Source organism: Henckelia pumila, chromosome 1 (genome assembly GCF_033568475.1).
Source record: "Henckelia pumila isolate YLH828 chromosome 1, ASM3356847v2, whole genome shotgun sequence".
Lineage (NCBI taxonomy): Eukaryota > Viridiplantae > Streptophyta > Magnoliopsida > Lamiales > Gesneriaceae > Henckelia > Henckelia pumila.
In genome coordinates, this window is record NC_133120.1 from 116,853,189 (window position 1) to 116,870,702 (window position 17,514).

Here is a 17,514-nt window from a genome sequence, read left to right on the forward strand (position 1 = left end):
ACATATAATTAAATTCCAAAAAATAAAAGAAAAATAAAAACCAACAGTCGCGTAATACTCCGTTTTCTCTCATTCATTGCGCAAAATTTCTAATCTAACAAAAAAGGATTATTGAAACTCAAACTCCATTACCAAAAGTCACACTCAAAAACTACATTATAATAACTCAAACTTCATTCCACCGAAGTTTTCTGGAGAAGTGTCAAAAAAAAATGAAGATTCCAGTCTTAGAGGAGATTGAGAAACCCATATCTAAATACGGTTAGTTGTTATTCTCAGTAATAACAATGAGAGAGTTTTTCGGTTTTCCCTTCCATTTCTATTTATTGACCTGTCTTTTCTTTTCATTTTTTAAATTTAATTATGTGTAATTAAATGATGTGGCGAAAGTTTGCAAAAAAATTCAAATATCACCAAATGTAAATTACATGTCATCCTAATCCGATGCCTCATCAGCGATTTTCGGTGAAATTAGATTCTCCGGTGGCAAATGACAATAGGACTAAAATAGCCAAAAAATAAAAGTTATTGGACTATTACCACACTTTTACTACTTATAGGACCAAAACTAAATATAGTCTAAATTATAGGACCAAAATGACGATTTTTCCTTCATTTTCACTCATCCAATAAAATAATAGAATTTTTTATAAGCTGTTTAACCGATCAATTTATGTGATATCGCCCAGAAGTGGCGTCTTTTTGTAAAAATCAAAACAGCGAGTGATTGACCGCTGTTTAGACGTAGCTTATTACAACACCGATTCTAGCAATAATACGATTTTACCTTTTAAAACATCAATTGTAACAATAATATCATGCTCTTTGCAAGATATATTTAGTTACTCTCAGATTTACAAAATTATACACCAAAAAAAACAGACGTGTGATCCTCGATTAAAAAAAAAAACACACACGATAATTCGTACGTTTTCGAAATGAAATATATATATATAATATATATATATATATATATATATATATATGAAGCTGTTTTTCATCATTATGGAAAAAGAGGTGGAAAAACGATCAGAAAACCCAGACTCATAATCTAATCTGGTCAAATCCACCCTAACAAAGAATTTAAATCTGCGTTATTGCCATCCTCGATCTGGCCCATGAGGAACTTACAATTTTTTTAAAAAATCTGTTTTTTTTAGTTGATATTTTATTGATTTTTTTTTTTAATTAAAAAACCCGGGCATTCCAAGGTTATCGTTATCGATCGATTGTAATTTGTACCAATCTCTTCTTGAAAATTCTCAGTTCGTTTCGAATCAATGGAGTCCTTCAATCCGAACAAACTTCTCAAGGAGCAGTAAGCAACATCAAAATCTATTAGTTTTTGCTCAATCTGTTTCAGATTTGTTAATGAATCATCTTTAATGGTGGAAAATGGGATTCTGTTTCAGATTTGTTAGTTACCAAACCGGATCCTCCATGCTCGAGATATTCTTCCTCATTACAGCTCTTTCGGTGAGTTGAGTAATACGGTGCAGCCCCTTTTGTTATTAGAATGCATTGATTTATAATCTTATGATTTTGACAGGTTTTGATTCTTATCAGACACTGCATTGGATTCAACTGCCCGGATTCTGGTAACTAAAGCATTTTGGAGAACCTGTTTTGCGTCTAGTTTGAAACGCCTATGCTAATGTTAGTGGAAAACCCATAAATTTTGTTGGGTGAATGGAGGACAGTGGAATGATGTATGCAAATTTGGGGAGCAAAACATCTAATTAGAAAAAAAAAAACGATAAAATATGATTTTTCCACATTTGAGAGTGTTTCCCCGTGCCCAGATGATAGTGATTTTAACCACAATTAAATCACCTTCTTCTACAAGACAAGATCAAGAAGTTTTGTGTTGTTTTCATTAGTTTTATAATTATAATTGAATAAGTTTCTGTCGTTTTGGTTAGTTTTTTAGTTGAATTATTGTCATCATCTGTTCAGGTTCTCTTAAAAAAGATGATACTGGTGGAGCTAAAGGCAAAAATTTGAAAGCTTACATCATGGCCTTGATTGTTGATTATATCTGCATTGTCGTTCCCTACATTTTATTATTGACTGTGAGTATCCTTATTTCCCAGAATTTGAGTTCTGTTGAGGGGGGATAAGTTCTTCTTCTTTTGTATTCTTTTAATTTCTATATTCATCGTTTCTCCAAGTACTGATCTTAGATTCGTTATCACTAGTAAACAGTTTACTGTCTAATAGTTAAGAAATAAATAAACTCAACCTAAAGTTTTCTTAACCTCAGCAATTAGGCTATAAATTCTAAACCTTAAGTTTCTGTTATCTATATGCTAGGAAAGCCAAGCCAAGTCCGTAACTATCAACTCTCGTGCTTTTGTATCCAATGACGAGAAGCATTTACTTAAACTATATCTTATTTCAGTTTTTGTAGCTCAAGTCCATTTCTTGCTCAAATTTTTAGCTTTTCAAGCAGATGGGAATTATTTATAGTGAATTATTGAGGTTCCCTTCAGTTACCATCTGTTCGAAACCAATTGCTATTCATTACCGTCTCAAAGGTGCTTAACAGAGCCTTGCATTGGTGATGCAGTAAGTTATCAAATAAGTCAGTCTAAAATATAGGATAACATAATTTAAATACTGATAATGCGGACCCTGTTAACTGTTTTTCAGTTCATTTGAACTTGACTAAGCTTCTAAACTAGGGCTGTGAATTGGACTTTGGAAGTCTGGTAATCCTGTCAACTCCAAGAAATCCAACCGGCCCAATTGCTTGAGCTGGTTAACTGGTAGAGTTTTTAAGGGTTGCAGATCGAGCCATTTAACTTCTGTTTTTTCTAGAAAAAAATTTATGGGACCAAGTTCCAGATTTCTTTTAAAATATGTACTATATTGTCCTACAAAATTTTACTCTTGTCTGACAATTTACATATATTGAAACTTTATCTTGTAAAAATATTTTTTAGGCAATCATGTGAAGAAGTTGTGAAATTTCAAGTTGAATTGCCATCAGTGGGTTATATTTGAGACAATGGCGGAGCCAGAAATATCAATCTACCTGGGCTAAAATTTTAAGCCCTCCAATGCTTTAATTTTTTGAATTGAGCTACCCGGGCTAATATCAAATTAATCCAAAATTATTCAAAATTAATATATAAAAAATTTCAAAAAAATTTTGTGCCACCCGGGCTTATGTAGCTCCGCCCTTGATTTGAGAGGTATATTTTTTAAAAAGTAATCTCTTAGTCAACTGGGACATGGTCCAATTTGACTCGATTTTGAACTGGCAAGTTTTGAAAAGGGAACCAGGCATAATGAATCAGGCTTCAAGTCTACTAGTTTCGCTCTTGCTCACCGCGTCCATTTACACACTTGGAATCTAAAATTTCATTTTCACAAGTTCTCCTACTAAAGTAACTTTACTATGTGAAATGGGCATATAATTTTTATAGGTGCAATTGTGCAAAGTGCATTAGAAAGTTTAGTCATCGGGTAACTTCGTGGCAGGCGAGTTTCACACTTTCTCAAAGTGAGGCAGGCTAATTCATTATATTTTAGAATTTAGATCAATGAAGTATGAATTAAAGTTTATTATGTAGTATATACTATTTAGTTTAGAAGTTATTTGGCTCTAATAAAATAAATCGATATGCGAATAAATATGAATTGGTTGCATGTTCTGGGACTTGACCCTGGGCACGTGCCTGCACGTTTTCAATAATTACGGTTTACCGTAATTAGTACGATGTCTATTGTTTTTTTTTTTGTTGGAATTTTTATGTGATAATAGTGGTATTATAAAAGAAGGAGAATAATAGTTCAATAGTATTTTTCTCCATAAATCATATAATTTTCGTGCTAATTGTAGTTGATAAATTTATTAGCATCTGACAGGTTTCGGCACAGTGGATTTATGGAAACACATTCTTGATGATTTTTCTGCTGCTTTATCTGATAGCATATAAGAGGTAACAAATGAGATACAAATATTTTTATATTTTTGTTTCCAGCTTTCGGTTGAGAAGTTGGAAAGACTTTAGTCTGCCAATTGTAGGTTTAACTTTGAATCAATTAATCTTCAGAACAGAAATAGATCTTCATTCTTGCAGGAAGTTGGCATGGACTCAATTAAGTATAATGTCTCATCCTACAGGGTTTCCATGGTATGTGTTTGGATGGTCAGGCTAACAGTTTTCTTGTCTGAATTAGACTTCGTTGAAACTTTGTGATATAAGGACTCTTGCTGCAGATGATTGTTACATGCTTCTGTATTTTGGCTGTTGATTTCAAAATATTTCCCAGAAGATATGCTAAAGCAGAATTTTATGGCACTAGCTTGGTAAGAACAAAGCCCTACTTAAAAAGAATATGAATCTAATTGTGAGTCCTTCGCAAGAATAGGTCTGTGCAAAACTTTTGTTAGAAAAATAGACCTCATTCCACACATAATGCACCACATATTTTTTGTCATGAGATCCATTTTTCTAAAACTTTTGTACAGCTTTATTGTTGCAAATCATCCTCTATTTGTTACGTCAATTTTTTTTTGTGCTCTATTTATTACCTGCTATCTGTGTGATATATGTTTGAAAGATGAGGTTATAAACCTGGGAATCGGATCTAGTTATAGGGCGACGGAGTGGTAGATCATAAAGATCAGTGATTGGTTTGTGAGTTTTTCTGCCTTGTTTATAGGGGCTCGTTCCTTGAGAGAACCCCTCGATCTCTTGTAAGAGTTGGTTATTTGGAATCCAAGATAATCTTTATTCATCAGTTGATCAATTTAATACAAAAGAAGATCCCTCGCCTATTAGGAAAGGCGTGACTTAATGCACTATCAAATTCTGAAATTATGCCATCTATGGCAAAAGATGGAAAGTAAATAAAGATCGTATCAATCCTTGCAGATTTTCTCTACTGCTTATTCTTGAATCTTCCATGACTGAATCGTTGGTAAGTTATGTCTTTGGGATCTGCATCTTGACTTGCTTGTATGGTGGGCTTGATTGACGTGTTTGGGCCCATGACAGATGGGCACTCTGGATCAAGTCTATGAGATGCTGCTGAACTTAAGACTTTGGACTTGTCCCAGGTTGTGAGGAACTGGGGGATATCTAATGGTTTGGAATGTGATTCTGTATCACTTACGGACACCTTAGATGATCTTATGCAATACATTTTTGTGACCATGCTTCCTGCACGATACTTATTCTAGTTTTGCGGATGATATACGTGCTAACAACTTTTGCAAGATTTGAAATTTAATTTTTATTAGGTTAATTAAGGAGTCTTATCTAGCAACAGTTGGGAATCCAAGTATCACGTGTTAATGTTATTTTGATATAGCAAGTGCACTAATTGTTCATCTCCATTCCCATACCAGATGGATCTTGGAGTAGGCTCGTTTGTAGTGGCAAATTCCTTGGTCTCACGGCATGCACGTGGCATCTCTAATATGTATGGCCTTCATTTTCTATATGCTGTGTTTTCAGTTGTCTTCATATTGAGCATTCTCATTCAATAAAGATTGACGTGTTAGTTGCGTACACCAGGAAGTGTTATCTGGAATTTGATGAGCTTTCGTGTTGGCTTACATCTATAAATATTTTTATCATATTATATATCACATATATTATTAATTGAGAGACCTCTATAGTAAATAGTTTCGTTCTCTTGATATGTTTTCTCCCTTTCCTAAAATAGTCTTAACAATAACTTTTTATCTTAGTTATTTTGCCTTATTGGTTTTGACAATTATGTTAAATCACTTTTCACAAAAAATAAAAGAAAATTTAAGAACACTCTGGGCATACAATGTGTGTGCTTCAGTGTTTTAGCAATGATACTAGTGCATGAAGATTCATCTGTCTGGGAACTGATGCTCCAGAATCTTTCCTTGATGTGCAATTAAATTTTTTTTTTTTGACAAATTATAATAGTTGCTTCTTTGGTGGAAATGAATAGCATAGTGACCATTATCTGTTCTTGGAGCTGCCACAACATTGCAGGTTATGTATAACGAACAGGCAAAAGAAATTACTCGTGCTGGCTGAATGTTGTTGATAAGATTGTTAGGATAAGTAGCTTGGTTTATCTCTTTATTTTAATTTTAAATTAGATTGATATCTTATCTTTTAGTTGTAGAAGTCTTTATATATTCTGAAACATCAGGCTGAATAATATCAATCTTTGAAGAGTTGAATAAAATAATTATGCCTTGTTTATCGTCTCTTTCATGGTTATTAGCCTTTATGGTATCAGAGACAAATTAAAGGCTGTAACCGATGGTCAAAATGGCTTTTTCTGGGACGCTGGAGAATCCAGAATTAGAGAAATCCTCGAAGGTCTCTGGACTTAACCCCACCGTTACCTTTGAATCCACATCCCTTCAAATTACGAATCACAAACTCAACGACAAAAACTTCCTTCAATGGTCTCGTTCTGTTCAATTGGTGATTCGAGGCAAATTGAAATTTGGGTATCTTGATGGGTCAATTTCACCGCCCTCTGCCACTGTTCCCACTTATCAAAATTGGGACGTTCAAAATTCAAGGGTAATGGCGTGGCTTATAAATTCGATGGAAGAAAGCATTGGCGAAACTTATCTCTTCCACCTCTCTGCTAAAGATATTTGGGATGCTGTAACCTTGGCATATTCTGATCTCGAAGACTCCTCTCAAGTGTTTGAACTGCGAAATCAGATTCGAAACATGAGCCAAGGGGATGGTATGGTCACCCAATATTTTAGTGCCCTGAAGAAACTTTGGCATGAAATGGATCTGTTCACTGTTTGTAAATGGAATGATCCAGATGACGGGGCCCTATATCGCAAGATGCTGGCTAAGGACCGGGTTTATGATTTTTTCGCTGGACTCGATCGCTCATTGGATGAGGTTCGTGGCCGTATTCTAGGGATAAAGACATTACCATCAATCGATGAGGTTTTTGCGGAGGTTCGAAGGGAGGAAAGCAGAAAGAGGGTGATGCTTCATACATTACCATCTACAGAAAATACAGCACTTGTGACACGCACTCCAGAGAGTCGCTCCGACTCCCATATGAAAAATGGCAAACCTTGGTGTGAACGCTGTGAGAGACCGTATCACACTATTGAAACTTGCTGGAAAATACATGGGAAACCGGCGAATTGGGTTCCAAACAAGTTCAAAAATCGTGAAAAAAGGGGTTTTCAAGCTTCTTGCCAACTCAGAGGTAGATGAAAATAAATCTGATGCAGTTTTTTCAACGGCACAAATGGAGCAACTTTGCAAACTTCTATCTGGAACAGCTGGATTTTCGAACTTGACTGACAAAGGTACCAAATTCACAACCCTCAGTGACCTAACTACAAAGGGTACGCCTTGGATCATTGATTCTGGGGCTTCGGACCATATGTCATCAAGTAAGAAATTTTTTTCATCATACACTCACCCTAAAAATCATCAAAAGGTTAAAATTGCCGATGGGTCTTATACTCATGTACAAGGTGTAGGCACTGTTTCTCTCAGTAACTCAATTGTTCTTAAGGATGTTCTACATGTGCCAAATTTATCATGCAATTTACTCTCCATCAGCAAACTCGCTAGGGATTTGAATTGTCTTGCTTATTTTACACCATCTACTTGTATTTTTCAGGACCAGATCTCGGGGAAGAGGATTGGCAGTGCTAATGCGGTCTCTGGTCTCTACTATTTACAGGATGAATCTATCGTGAGTCACCATGTTAAGGCAGCTGGGGGGATTCTTCTCTTTCTCGCAAACAACATATATTTCTTTTGCATTCTAGACTAGGACATCCGAATTTCTTGTATTTAAGACGTTTATTTCCTTCTCTGTTTCGAAATAATGACTCATTTCAATGTGAAATTTGTCAATTAGCAAAGCATACCCGTGTTCCTTTACCTCCCCATTCATATAAGCCTTCTAAACCTTTTGCTCTAATTCATAGCGATATTTGGGGACCTTCTCGAGTGTGTACTACTTCTAATCGACGATGGTTTATTACTTTTATTGATGACCATACTCGTGTTTGTTGGGTGTATCTTTTAAAGGAAAAATCCGAGGCCGCACAAATTTTCCGATCCTTTTTTTCCATGATCAAAACGCAATTTAATGCAACTGTTCAAATATTGCGTACTGATAATGGAACTGAATTTTTTAACTCTATACTTGACAACTTCTTGATCGATAATGGTGTCATTCATCAAAGTTCTTATGTTAATACACCACAAAAAATCGTCATTTATTGGAAGTAGCACGTGCTCTTTTGTTCACATCACATGTTCCTAAATGTTTTTGGGGGGATGCTGTTCTAACAGCATGCTATTTGATAAATAGAATGCCCTCCCGTGTCCTCAACTTTCAATCCCCTCTTGATTGTCTTCACCAATTATATCCTGAAAATAGATTGTCATCCTCCTTAAATCTCAGAGTCTTCGGCTGCACTGCCTTTGTACATATTCATGAGCAGAATCGTAATAAATTGGATCCTAGGTCACACAAATGTATATTTTTGGGATACTCCTCCACTCAAAAAGGTTATCGTTGTTATTCTGTCACTCTCAAGAAATATTTTCTTTCTCGGGATGTCACATTCTTCGAAACACAACCTTTCTTTCCGATGGAAAATTCAGCCCCCGCCCTCATCCCTGATACCGGGGAGAAAATTTCAGAGTTAGTTCTTCCAAATGCTTGGGAGTATACATGGGATCTTTATCCAGCCTCACCACTGTGTGACAAAACAACCCCAATTTATATTTCGCAGCCTTCTTGTCCTACCCCGGGTCAGTCAACGGCAGGGGGAGAATTAGTTCAGCCGTTTCCTTTGCATTTCTCACGAAAGAAACATCCAGACAAGGTAGTAGAACCAAAGACTCCTGGCAGCCAAGTCTCCAACTCGGAATCTGGGTTAAAAAATACTATAGATGAACTTCAGAATATCTCTCCTCCGGACCTTGACATCCCAATTGCATTACGGAAGGGAACCAGGTCCTGTACTCAACATCCAGTGGCTAAGTATGTGGCATATGGACATTTGTCAGCTTCTATTCAGGCACTGATTTCAAATCTGTCAAGCGTTAAAGTCCCAAGTACAATACAAGAAGCTTGGAATGATTTCAGATGGAAACAAGCTGTTCTAGAAGAAATGCAGGCACTGGAAATGAATGAAACCTGGGAGATTGTTCAGAAACCCAAGGAAAAGATCCCCGTTGGCTGTAGGTGGGTCTTCACAATTAAATATAGGGCTGATGGCTCAGTTGAACGTTACAAGGCAAGGTTGGTTGCAAAGGGATATACACAAACCTATGGTGTGGATTGTCAAGAAACCTTTGCGCCAGTTGCAAAGATCAATACGGTACGAGTTTTATTATCTTTAGCAACAAATCTAGATTGGCCACTGTATCAATTGGACGTAAAAAATGCTTTTTTGAATGGAGATCTTGAGGAAGAGGTATACATGGAACTACCACCTGGTTTTGATGAGGAAAGTAAGAATGGTAAGGCTTGCAGGTTGAATAAATCATTATATGGCTTAAAGCAATCCCCACGATCCTGGTTTGACAAGTTCACTAAGGCAATCCTAAAACTTGATTTTCTGCAGGCTCATACTGATCATACATTATTTTATAGGCATAGAGATGGAAAAATAACTATTCTTATTGTCTATGTGGATGATATTGTTCTTACTGGAGATGATCTAGATGAAATGCAGAGGATGAAAAGAAAGCTTGCAGCTAAGTTTGAAATGAAGGACCTGGGAAAATTGAGGTACTTTCTTGGCATGGAAGTGGCAAGAAACAAATCTGGAATCTCAGTTTCGCAACGAAAGTATGTGTTGGATCTTTTGAATGAGACTGGAATGCTAGGATGTAAACCGATTGATACACCCATGGACCCAAATCAGAAGTTGGGAGAAAAAGTGAGTGGTATTCCGGTGGAGAAAGGAAGATATCAAAGACTAGTAGGGAAGCTGATTAACCTTGCTCATACCAGACCCGACATAGCTTTTTCTGTAAGTTGTGTAAGCCAGTTTATGCATTCCCCGTCAGAAGAGCACATGACAGCCGTTTATCGAATTTTAAGGTATCTAAAGGGGACACCAGGAAAGGGACTTTTCTTCAAGAAAACAGAAGCAAGAAACATTGAGATGTTTACTGATGCAGATTGGGCCGGATCAGTAAGTGATAAAAGATCAACCTCAGGCTATTGTTCCTTTGTCTGGGGAAATTTGGTAACTTGGAAGAGTAAGAAACAACTAGTAGTAGCAAGAAGCAGTGCCGAAGCTGAATTAAGATCAGTAGCCCATGGTGTATGTGAAGCCTTATGGCTAAAAATGTTGCTTGAAGAGCTGAAAATGAAAACAAGGATGCCACTGAAAATGTTCTGTGATAACAGGGCAGCAATAAATATTTGTCACAATCCGGTACATCATGATCGTATTAAACACGTTGAGGTTGATCGGCATTTTATTAAAGAGAAGATTGATGAAGGATCAATTAGCATAACGTATGTCCCAGCATTGGAACAAACAGCTGATGTCCTAACAAAAGGCTTATTCAAGCCCATGTTCGAAAAAATGGTTGACAAGCTGGGAATGTATAATCTGTACATCACAGCTTGAGGGGGAGTGTTGATAAGATTGTTAGGATAAGTAGCTTGGTTTATCTCTTTATTTTAATTTTAAATTAGATTGATATCTTATCTTTTAGTTGTAGAAGTCTTTATATATTCTGAAACATCAGGCTGAATAATATCAATCGTTGAAGAGTTGAATAAAATAATTATGCCTTGTTTATCGTCTCTTTCATGGTTATTAGCCTTTAGTTGCTAAACTAAAATAATTAATTCTCTGTAACCTCATGTATATTTTGGATGTGGAACCAAGGGAGGATAGACAATGATATCTCTTCTACTATTTTCTACATCTCGTGGCCATACATTGCACCTCACCTCTTCTTAATTATTCTATAACTTCCTTGCTATCTTCTGCTTGATTACTTGCACTTGTTCAATTTGTTTTTGGTTTCTTACTTTCAAAATGATTGCAATAAACTATTATTTTGTAGATTATGGTTTACTCAGTCTCTTTCTTCAATCTGCCATAGTTTCTTTATGAACTCAGTATAATAAAAGCCAAAATATTTTGGAATATGGTCGAACATTTTAAAGCGCCATTAATAAATAATTGCTAATAACCTAAGTCTTCATGAATCCTAATATTTGAATATGATGAGGTGTTGGTCATTTACTTTTTTAAATTTTTTATGCTATTGTACCCTGTCCAATCCATCCTTGCCTATGATTCATAACAACTGGCGCCTGTTCTGGATCATGAATTATTTTAATTTCTTCTCTGGCTTTTTTTCAACTCCTGATTTAAGTTACTGGTTGCTTATCGATTGATTGGGTAATATTGCTTTCTTTCTTGTACATTTGAATCAAGGGCTATGAAGGCTGCATTTCGTTCAACAAGTCCACTAATTATTTTAGGATTCGCTCGACTTATATCCACATCAAGCGTCAATTATCAGGTGCGATAACAATTTTCGACATCTCTTTGTTATTGATTGTCGTGAAGTCTGCATTTATGTGTCAACTGCGACACTTGTTTCATGTTCAGGTTTCGGAGTTAATTTTGAAGCTACCATTTTATAGGAAAAAAAGTGATTTAAGTAATATCCACGAAGTGTTGATTTATATTGATGAATAATGAGGTTTTATATGAAAATAAGGCACCTAAAAATTTACTGACATTGTCAGTATTATGAGAAAATTTTAGTATGAAAATACAAGATATCTTAAATAAATATTGTTGGATTTTTTAATTTACAGAGAACTTTATATACTGCTCAAAGTGTACGGTCCTGCAGCTTGAAATTTTCCGTACAAAGAATTCTTTTTTCATTTTGGTTTAAGGAGAAAAAGTGAAATGACAAGGTCACTTCTGCCTCCTATTGACATGAAAGAAAGGGGAAACTGAAACTGAAACTGAAACTGGCACAATTTTGTAACGACATTACTAAGTTAGGCTTAGTTCCTGAATGGAAATTATGAAAGTCTCTTTCGTCATATTGTTGTTTTATACTGATGATTGAACAATTGAAATTCATCAATTGAATTGTAATTTCTGTCTTCCGGATGTCGGAGTGCTTGCGTTTGTTGGAAGCTTCACAATTTCTATTTTTCTTGCTAATGTCAAAGTCTATATAGACGTGGGGATATCAAATGCTCTTTCAGTAAACAACTTGAATTTACTTGTTGCTGGCTCAAAATTGTAATATAACCAAGATAAAATGAAACAGTTATTGGAGTGTATTCCTTGCAGCTTAAAAATAGAACATGAAACTTGAAAATTTGTCTTAATCCATTCAGTTCTGATTTTATCTGATATTTTCTCTTTACATCACGTTTTTTAATCGCTAGCATGTTTTTCTTCTCCTTCCAGGTTCATGTGGGGGAATATGGCGTCCATTGGAATTTCTTTTTCACCCTAGCTGCTGTAGCTATCCTCTCTTCGGTTGTTAATATTTCTACCAGTTATTTTGGGATTCTAGGTTCCTTAATCCTCATTGGTGTGTGAATTTTATTTTGTTACTTGTAACAAGAACTGCATGAATTGTTCGTTTTGCTTATCTATTATGGATGAACTTTTTGTGATATATCAGGTTACCAAGCTGTGCTGTCGTTTGGGTTGAATGTTTATATGCTTTCTGAGGCAAGGGGAACAGATATCATTAGCCAAAATAAGGAAGGAATATTTAGCATATTTGGTGAGAAACTGTGCATCTGAATTAAAGTACATGTAATCTTATAATAATAATAATAAAGTAAATGTTGCACTCATTTGCGGATGATGAAAAGAGTGGTAATCTAAATCTGTCAAAGAACAAAATGTCACTGTTGTGGGGCCCGTAAAGTTATTTTCACGCAGACTCTGTCGATATCAACTAAATGATAATTTATAAGCTCGGATGATGGATAGGGCACTGGTTATTTTGTCTATATGGTTTTTAAGTGAAAGTAGTGTGTCAATGTGATTTCATTTAGATCTAGTAGATTCTCACTGTATTGACTTCATCGGCAGCTTGGCACTTTAGATGGACATATTCAAGGATAGTATAAATTAAGATGGCATGCAATATTTGGGCATTGCCGAGAGATGAACGCTAAACTAGTTTCCTTAAAGTTAATAAGTCTAATAGGATATTGCAGTGACTGCATGATCTCTAATCTTCCAATAAGTCTTTATGTAACAAATATGGGCAGCTAGCATAGCTGCAATGATCTTAGAGACGAAAGTGTAATTTTTTTTATGGTTTGTGCCCTTGTTTCTGTTTACCAAGTGTGAAATGAAAACTTCTTTGGCAATCAAAGTAATGTACTTGGAGAAATGAAAATAATCCAGCCATAACTCTGGGATATAAAACTCTAGGTTTGTCTCGTTCATCAAATTATGCAAACTGGAGAAGTGAAAATATGATCCAGCTATTGCAGTCGGATATAAAACTCTAGCTATGCGTAATTCATCACGATTATATGTTGAAGAAGTACATAGTTCAGCTGTAACATTGGAATCTCGAACTTAGGTTACCCCTGAAGGTGCTAGTTTGAACATATTTGTGGTTTTCATGGAATCTTTTCATTCTTTTATTTATTTGTTTTTTGAAGCAATTTATTTATTTACACTTACATATTTGCTTCAGGGTATTGGGGCATGTATCTTGTTGGTGTCCAAATAGGAAGTTATCTCTTCTTTGGAGGCAGTGCTGGTCCTTCTTCAAGATCTATGAAATGGACAAGGGCTAGAGTTTTGGCCCTTTGCCTTTTATTTTGGTATGGGGAACGGGTTGTGGTTTCAGCGAGTGCTTCTTTTATGATCTCATTTCTTTGGTGGCTCGGTATTTAATCATGTTCATGCAGGTCAGTCACTTTGCTTCTGGACAAGTATGTTGAAAGGGTTTCTCGCCGGATGGTAAGATACCCCATTCTGCCTTTCTGATATACATCATACCCCCACAATAACAATCCTTGTTCAAATCAATTCCCATCTTGAAGGGAGAGAAATCCATACTTTTAAATGTTTCTGACCAGAAAATCATTTTAAATTTCTATGCAGTGCAACTTAGCATATGTTTCTCTTGTGCTGGCTACCAACCTTCAGGTAACCAAATCAATATTTGCTGCAAGAGAGCACGAATTATATTTTATGTGAATTAAGACCGAGAACTTTAGCTCTATTTACAATGATACCCCTAAGCGAAGATCAATAATTATAGTGGTGATCATAACTCAAGAAATGATGTTTACGCAGTTAAAGTTCCTGAGGCTGTCTTTCAAATGTTGAAATTTTCTTTGTTTTGTATACATATTTGTACTCTATGATTCTATTCTGGCATAGAGTTGTTTTGATGATTGAATTTGTCCGTTGTTAGCTTGCACTTGGTCGTGCCATTTCATTTTCATCCGTTTTAAAGTAACTGTGCAATGTGTTTCCTATTTGTAATTTGATTTAATCCCAGCCATTTTTTGTGATGTCAGTTATTTAATTGGGAAAAGAGGACGTCTTCTTCTTTCAATTGTCACTCCAAGACTCTTCTATTTTTAGTTTTTCCTCTGCCGTCTTTGCTATAACAGTGTAACCTTCAGGTACTAGCCATTCTGATGCTATCAGACTATGTACCGGGAAGTAAAAGTTCAAATCTTGAAGAAGCATTTAACAAAAATTTACTCGCAACTTTTCTTCTGGTTAGTTGATTACTTTCATACACTCCGTATGATTTTTTGTTTTGTTTCTGCTCTTATCTTATGATTTTTATCATGTCCCAATAGAACTTTAGTTTATGAGACACGTCGGTAACTAGTATAGCAGATGATGTAATATCAAGTTTTGCATAGCATTTGAAACGGTCTTGGCAACCAGCAAACATCAAGTTTTGCGTAGCATTTGGAACTGTTTTGTTAACGCCAGAGTCCTAACATGCCGTGATTTTATCTTAATACGTGCAGGCCAACGTTCTTACCGGCTTGGTGAACTTGTCCATCGATACATTGTCTGTGTCCCCATTCTCAGCTCTGGTAGTCTTGTTCGCCTACGCGTTAGTTTTATGTTTTGTAGTTGGATTTGCAGATTTTTTTGGCATAAAGTTCAAGTTTTGGTAGTGAATCATGTGCATTAACCTTGTTTATTTTAGATTTTTCTGTATTATTGCAAAAGTAACCTCGTCGACAAAAATATTCTGTCCCTCGTCGACAAAAAAAATTATGTCTTGTAATTCTTTCAATCCAATCTCTCGAAATTCTTGTGCTCTTGGGTCTTATCTTTGCAAGTTTCAAATTAGTGTCTATTCAAGCGACTTTATTCTATTTATCTCCAATCACATCACTTTTTTTCCTTTAAAAACAAGAAAAAAACTTCAATCCAAATTGAAAAAACGAAAAGCCCAAATATACGGGGGGTTCCACTCTATTAGCATTTGATTTTCTCTAGCGCGATGTTCTTTCCTTGGATCTTCTTAGTATTGTATTAATTGTTTTGCAAAATTAATATTTATTATTTAGGGATAATACCCATTTTTTAGGAGAAAAATAAATTGTCATAATGGTGGTGATAGTTTTGTCTAGTAATTGATTTTTTAGTGTATTTTAAAAAGTTTGAAGTATATTAACAATCCGTTATTTTTGGGAGGAAAAAAATTTCATCGAATTGAATACCAGTGATTGTGTTGGAGGATATTAAAAACGAATTTATTAAAAAATAAAACATAAATGAAATATTATGGTTGTTTTATAAAACTAATGTGAGACGTATGAGTCAATAACTCAATTTTGTGAGATAGATTTTCGGTTTGACTTGATTAATGAAAAACATTATTTTTTATTATTGATATAGATTGAATCGATTTGTTTTTTAATAACATACCTGAGATTATCTCATATACGAGATTTATTTGGATTTATTTGGGGAAAAATAACACTCTCCCTACACTTTTGAAGAAATAGTGAAATACAGATTTTATTTCCTAATTATTTTCTCCACTCATATATGATTTTCTCGTTTTTATCAAGAGACCGCCCAAACAAGAATTTTAAAAAAATTTAAAATTATGTGATTGGACCCTAGCGATGAATCACCACTCATTCATATGACGGCCTAATATGCAAGTATGCAACAAATATCATAATTTTGAAGCATATTATATTTGAACATATGTTATTAAGGTCTTAATTTATATGAGATTCAGATTCAAAATCCAATTATAACGAATCTCTATTCAACTAAAGAGAAAAAAAAAGTTAAGTCGAAATATAATTACACTATTATAGTTTGTCTTTCGACATATAAAGTGAAGCCACATAAATAACTAAAATGATGATTAAATTATAAAATGGATAATACTGAAATTAGATATCCGATAATTAAGTTTGAAAGATACAATTTTTTAAAAAAAGAAGTTTAATTAAAAATATTCATGAATAAAATTTGAAAAATGCAAACACCCACTTGTATTCATAAATCATAATATGACAAATAACTTTATGTCAGCATCATCTGAGCCACGCTTGGATTCAAAAACAACATTATCAATTTATTTATCTTATCCTAGGAAACGAATATATGATTTAGAAAATAAGGTAAAGAAGATGATACGATTTTTAATGATTTTATTTAAACTTCTTCGCCTTTTCACATTAGATTCCGTAGGCCATTGCAGCAGTCACCATGTCACACAAAACTTCAAACATTATATAAATTAACCATTTTTAAAAAGGATAAAAACTAATTTTGATTGATTTAAAAATTTGAGTATGAAGTATCTTACAATATGATAATGAACTTGGTACCGTTTGGTTACCTATATTAATAATCCATATATAATTTATCTCATCCAGTCTTACGTTCTTCTTGTCACATTATCTATCCATTTATTAATTATTTATATTACATCAATCAAATCATTAATTATTTTTCTTACATCAATCAAATCATTGAATTTAAATTACTATATTACCATTTATAAATCATATTATTCATATTTTAATAATTTATTACAAGCACGAAATGGTCATTTTATCATTTTATATAAAATTTAATCAATCAAATCAAATAATATATCAACTATCATTTTTATTTATTTTTTTATCACATTATATTATTTATCTCTGTATTAGTTATCCTATCATCCAAACCAAACGGTAAAAGTACTTGAAATAATTATTAGCTATCATGCACACATTTTATGTGTGTAACATAATTATATGAATATTATTATATGTTTTGTATAATTTGTTTTTAAAACTCTTGATAATGATTTTTTTTTCATGTTAAATTTGAGAACAAATTGTAAGTATTAATTAAAGTGAAAATATATGAAGGACAACTATGAAATTATGAAAAAAAGGCTTCATCAAAGTTAGTTATACTAATGCCTTTTACTTTATTATTATTTTTTTTTACGCAAAACTTGTAATTCTTTATTAATGAATCAAAGATCCAGAGTTAGCATATCAGGCCACAAAGAAAAATACTCAAACACC

The 17,514-nt window shown here is 34.3% G+C and overlaps 1 protein-coding gene across 2 annotated transcripts; it reads left to right on the forward strand.

Annotated features, from left to right (window-relative positions):
• The first annotated feature begins 1,018 nt into the window (after positions 1–1,018).
• LOC140875303 (uncharacterized protein At4g17910) lies at positions 1,019–15,278 on the forward strand. Of its 2 annotated transcripts, XM_073278969.1 has the most exons (16): positions 1,019–1,318; positions 1,413–1,476; positions 1,550–1,598; positions 1,957–2,072; positions 3,874–3,947; positions 4,067–4,142; positions 4,229–4,318; positions 5,363–5,436; positions 11,423–11,510; positions 12,425–12,551; positions 12,645–12,749; positions 13,683–13,812; positions 13,900–13,951; positions 14,096–14,140; positions 14,626–14,724; positions 14,986–15,278. In XM_073278969.1, exons 1-16 carry the CDS (start codon positions 1,281–1,283, stop codon positions 15,136–15,138), a joined length of 1,380 nt encoding a protein of 459 aa, XP_073135070.1. In that variant the 5' UTR covers positions 1,019–1,280; the 3' UTR covers positions 15,139–15,278. The 2 variants fall into 2 exon arrangements, with proteins under 2 accessions (XP_073135070.1, XP_073135066.1); XM_073278965.1 differs by lacking the exons at positions 14,626–14,724; positions 14,986–15,278 and having other exon boundaries at positions 4,073–4,142; positions 14,096–14,589.
• The last annotated feature ends 2,236 nt before the right edge of the window (positions 15,279–17,514 follow it).

What these genes read in the sequence shown, in the direction of transcription:
- LOC140875303 (XM_073278969.1), top strand. Translation starts at nt 1,281, where the DNA reads ATGGAGTCCTTCAATCCGAACAAACTTCTCAAGGAGCA. An exon ending in CATCAAGCGTCAATTATCAG is followed by an intron (nt 11,511 to 12,424) that starts GTGCGATAACAA and finishes TTCTCCTTCCAG; the next exon opens with GTTCATGTGGGGGAATATGG. An exon ending in TGCTGGCTACCAACCTTCAG is followed by an intron (nt 14,141 to 14,625) that starts GTAACCAAATCA and finishes TGTAACCTTCAG; the next exon opens with GTACTAGCCATTCTGATGCT.